Genomic DNA, 4222 nt, shown 5'->3' on the forward strand with positions numbered 1-4222 from the left:
TGGAACAGAAGCAGAGAAATCAAAGGTGAGTACTTTTGTCCACAACTTTGAAAAATGGATTAGAATAACGAGTAAAGTACGTCTAGTAGGGTGATTTCTACAGTTGTTGTAAGAGGAAATGATAGAGGAATAAGGAATACGAAATACGGGGTGTAAGACCCTGCGTCTTCGAACAAAGATGAAACGAAACCGGGATATTATCGTAGTTTGTTTGTGCACCGAGCTTTGTGTACGTACGTAAGAAATGTTGGTCCTCTAATTTGTATTAAATTGTGTAAAGGAAATTAAGCAGAAATGAGTGAAGACGTGAAGAAGACGTTGTAACAGGACTAAAGTCTTAAAACAGAGTGATTTGGATGGCCGTGTGGACATGGATAATGGCCCCCATACTGCATTGCGAATGCTTATGTGAAAAGAATTAAAGAAACACACAGTAGAGGTTGAGTTTGTGGGTGTTAATGAAAATGCATGTCGATAGTGGTATTTTATGCTAAAGGTTGATATAATTGCATCAGCCACACTTATAAAAACTGTGTATATGAATGTGAGAGTAATGTTTATCGGGTGCATTTTGTGAAAGTTGTGAGGTAAAGTATGGTTTGTTAACTGAAATGATCGTGTATATATGTTTTGTTCCATTAGTAGACGAGCAGTATTTATGTTACAAACGAAAGCATATGGGGAGGCTGAAAAGAAAATGTTAAGCGACCATGGTTAGAAAAAACATTGAACAACCACACAGGGGTTGTAACTATGGGGCAGGATGGGGCGCTTAAAACTCAACTCATGACATGGTGCAGGAAACAGAGAATTAATCAAATGGCGTTGGATGTTTGCGGCAGGTTAAGGTCATTTGACCTTAACCAAGAACCTGAGTGTGACCGAGACACATTCATTGAAGAAAGCGGTGGTTCAATAGGAGGACACGAAGATGAGGAGGCAGATGAATTGGTGGGCGCAATAGGCGTGGATGACGTAATGAAATTAACATTTGACACGGAAGAAGAAGCTGGGGAATTCTATAATTTGTATGCGAAACTAAGCGGATTTGGGATTCGTAAAAGTAATGCCAAACGAGATGCAGATGGCATTTCAAGATTTAGAAAATGGGTATGTTGCTGTGAAGGTTACAGGAATGAAAAGTGGTTTAATTATGAAGACCGGAAAAGAGAAGCAAAACCAATCACAAGAACCGGGTGTGGGGCTTGCTTTCGCGTGAAATATGACATAGAATCGGTAAAGTATGTGGTGACACGTTTCATTATGGAGCACAATCACCCGCTGGCATCAGAGGCAAGTGTGCAACACATTAGGTCGCATAGAAAAGTGAGCGATGCAGAATATGCGCAGGCAAAAAGTCTAAAGTTGGTTGGGGCCAGAATATGCCAGATAATGAAACATTTTGTTATCAAAGCCGGAGGGTATAGTAACGTGGGATTTTGCATTAAGGATTTGTATAACCGAATGGACGAGGAACGTAGAAAAGATATTTTTAATGGCGATGCAGAAGGGGCACTTGGGTTCTTGGCAGCGAAGAAGGATGCCGATGACATGTTCTTTTATAAATATCATGTAGATAACGAAGGAAGATTGGCAATGTTGTTTTGGGCAGATTCTAAATCTCGTGCGGACTTCAGTGTATTTGGAGATGTATTGGTGTTTGATACAACATACAAAACAAATAAATACCGCAAGCCACTAGTTGTACTTGCAGGGGTAAACAACCATTTGAACAGTACTGTTTTTGGCTGTGCACTGCTATCAGATGAGAGGATTGAAACATATGAATGGGTGCTAAGTACATTTGTAGAGGCTATGAAAGGTAGAAAGCCAGTAGCAGTGATGACAGATGGGGACAGTGCAATGAGAAGAGCTATAAAGAATCTTCTCCCGGATGCTTGTCACAGGCTATGTTCGTGGCACTTGCATAGAAATGCACGGAGTAATATTCGCTGCGAGGAGTTTAATAACAGGTTCTATAACCTGATGGCGAGAAAGTGTAGCACTCTTGAGTTTGAGGATCGGTGGGCTAGGTTGGTTAATGAATGTGGGGTGGTAGAGAATGAGTGGGTGAAGAAATTGTACCGTAGGAGAAGGTTATGGGCAGAGGCCTATTTACGCGGTCATTTTTTTGCAGGTATGAGAAGTACTCAAAGGTGTGAGAAAATGAATGCTTTTTTGAACGAGTACTTGAATGAAAAAATGCGACTATATGAATTCGTTAGAAGTTTTGATTTGGCAATAGCATGGCTTCGACATACCGAGAGCAAAGCAGTTCACACAAGCGAAAACACAAAACCAGTCTTAACCACAATCCTGCCCGAATTAGAGGGGAGCGCAGCGGAGGTGTTTACAAGGAATGTGTTCTTCATGGTGAGGAAGCATTTGAACAGGCAAGGACTTCTAATTTCTGAGGGCTGGAGCGAGGATGGAGGGAATCGTACATATTATTACTCGAAATATGGTGGACACGAAATAAGTTGGAGGGTGGATTATGATAGGTCAATGGAGAAGCTAATCTGCTCTTGCATGAAATTCGAGTCAAAGGGGATTCCTTGTGCTCACATGTTTCGCGTGATGGTGGTAGAAGGAATGAACAGGATCCCAGAAGCATGCATTTCGAAGCGGTGGACAAAGGGAGTTCACTGTAGTAATAATGGAATGAAAGAATTTGTTGCAGACGAACAGCTGACACAAATGGCCAGATATGGCACTTTAAAGTCCAGCTGTAATACTATGTGTTACTATGCCTCCTACATGGATGATGCGTTTAATGACCTGCAACAGATGTTTGACAAGCATTCTGTGGACCTAAAGGAGAAGTGGATTGATAGGGGATATGGGGGAGATGGATTTGCAATGGATTCAAGAGTGAGGAACGATAGAAGTAGAAGAACATTCGGGCTGTTAGATCCTAGGGTGTCCCGGTGTAAAGGTGATCACAAGCATGCAGAAGCAAAGAAGAAAAGAAAGTGTGGTCATTGCAGGTACTATCGGAATTGCATACGTAGTTATACAGTAGTTAATTGATAAAATACATGAAGTGGACAGCGAAGGTAATAATGAAGAAGTGGGTATTTTTCGTTCTTATTAACAACAGTAGTAAATAAACACATAATTAAAAGTGCATACAAAGTATACAAAGTTATTGGCAATGCAAGAAAGTTGAAGTGGTGTAATGTTAGCACTGTGCTCGGTTAACGTGATTACTTGCAGTCACAAATGATTTGACATGTGATATATGGGTTGAAGATTGCAAGCAGGCCACAACCAACGAACATGCCCATACAAAAAGAATTCGCACAACACAGCAGTTGATGATGATTATATGGAAAACTGTTTGGATGACTCGCTGGAAAAATCATTTGAAATTGGTACGGGCTGCAGCGACTCAGGCGAATGGAGAGGACAAGCATTTGTACCACAACCATTCGGTAGCGGTGGAAGGGACACAGGTGGCCAACAAAGAAGTCCAGGAGAAAGATGAGGCACTACTGTTGTGATGCTTCGGTTTGCAGTAACGCAATAAATAAGGCAGGTTTTGGTGAGTCGAGGTGCAAGAGTAGTCTTTCCATGAAACAAGTACGAAATTGTAGAAGGGGAAGGGTTTGTATCTTTCCTTCGCATTAATTTGTCTTGCGCATGAGAAGGCTACAAGGTATTCGTGAATGCGGGGAAAGCTGGGTATATTGTTTAAAAAAATTTGATTTCGTTACCATTGAAGTGTAAATAATGTAAGTTTGAATGTGTCATGGGCCATTGTAAGCTGTTATCACCACAGCCACTGAAAGGTTGTAAACAGTCATTGTACTGATGCAGTACCTGTTGGTAAATGGCTTTGTTGTTCTTATTTCACTGCCGTTGCGTGTGTAAATCCTATTATATATTCTTCTAGGTGTGAAATGCAGAGGTTGAAAGAGATGGTATGGTTGTGCATGGAAGTAGCAGCCGTGACGACAGACAGGTTATAGAGCAACACCGGCTTTAGGGATTGTGTTTTGTTATGTATCGGTGGGGTGAAGATTATTCAAGGTTGCTAGGTGTAGATGGGTAAGTCATTGTAGTTCCACCGAAGGGGTCATGCACAGAAGGATCACAAGATGCATGACTGTCAAGGTTGCGTCGTAAGCACTGCTGTAGCAAATACCGCTACTGCACTTGGTTAATAGGAGAGTAAGTAGTTGACAAATTGTTTATTAGACGAGCCAAACTTGTTCCTTTT

At 41.3% G+C, this 4222-nt stretch overlaps 1 protein-coding gene across 1 annotated transcript; it reads left to right on the top strand.

The window, feature by feature from the left end:
- The first annotated feature begins 753 nt into the window (after nucleotides 1-753).
- LOC113759169 (protein FAR1-RELATED SEQUENCE 5-like) lies at nucleotides 754-3503 on the top strand. The gene is made up of 2 exons (XM_027301734.1): nucleotides 754-3007; nucleotides 3217-3503. Exons 1-2 carry the CDS (start codon nucleotides 754-756, stop codon nucleotides 3501-3503), a joined length of 2541 nt encoding a protein of 846 aa, XP_027157535.1.
- Nucleotides 3504-4222: the final 719 nt, after the last annotated feature.

Source organism: Coffea eugenioides, unplaced genomic scaffold, assembly GCF_003713205.1.
Source record: "Coffea eugenioides isolate CCC68of unplaced genomic scaffold, Ceug_1.0 ScVebR1_965;HRSCAF=1736, whole genome shotgun sequence".
Taxonomy (NCBI): domain Eukaryota; kingdom Viridiplantae; phylum Streptophyta; class Magnoliopsida; order Gentianales; family Rubiaceae; genus Coffea; species Coffea eugenioides.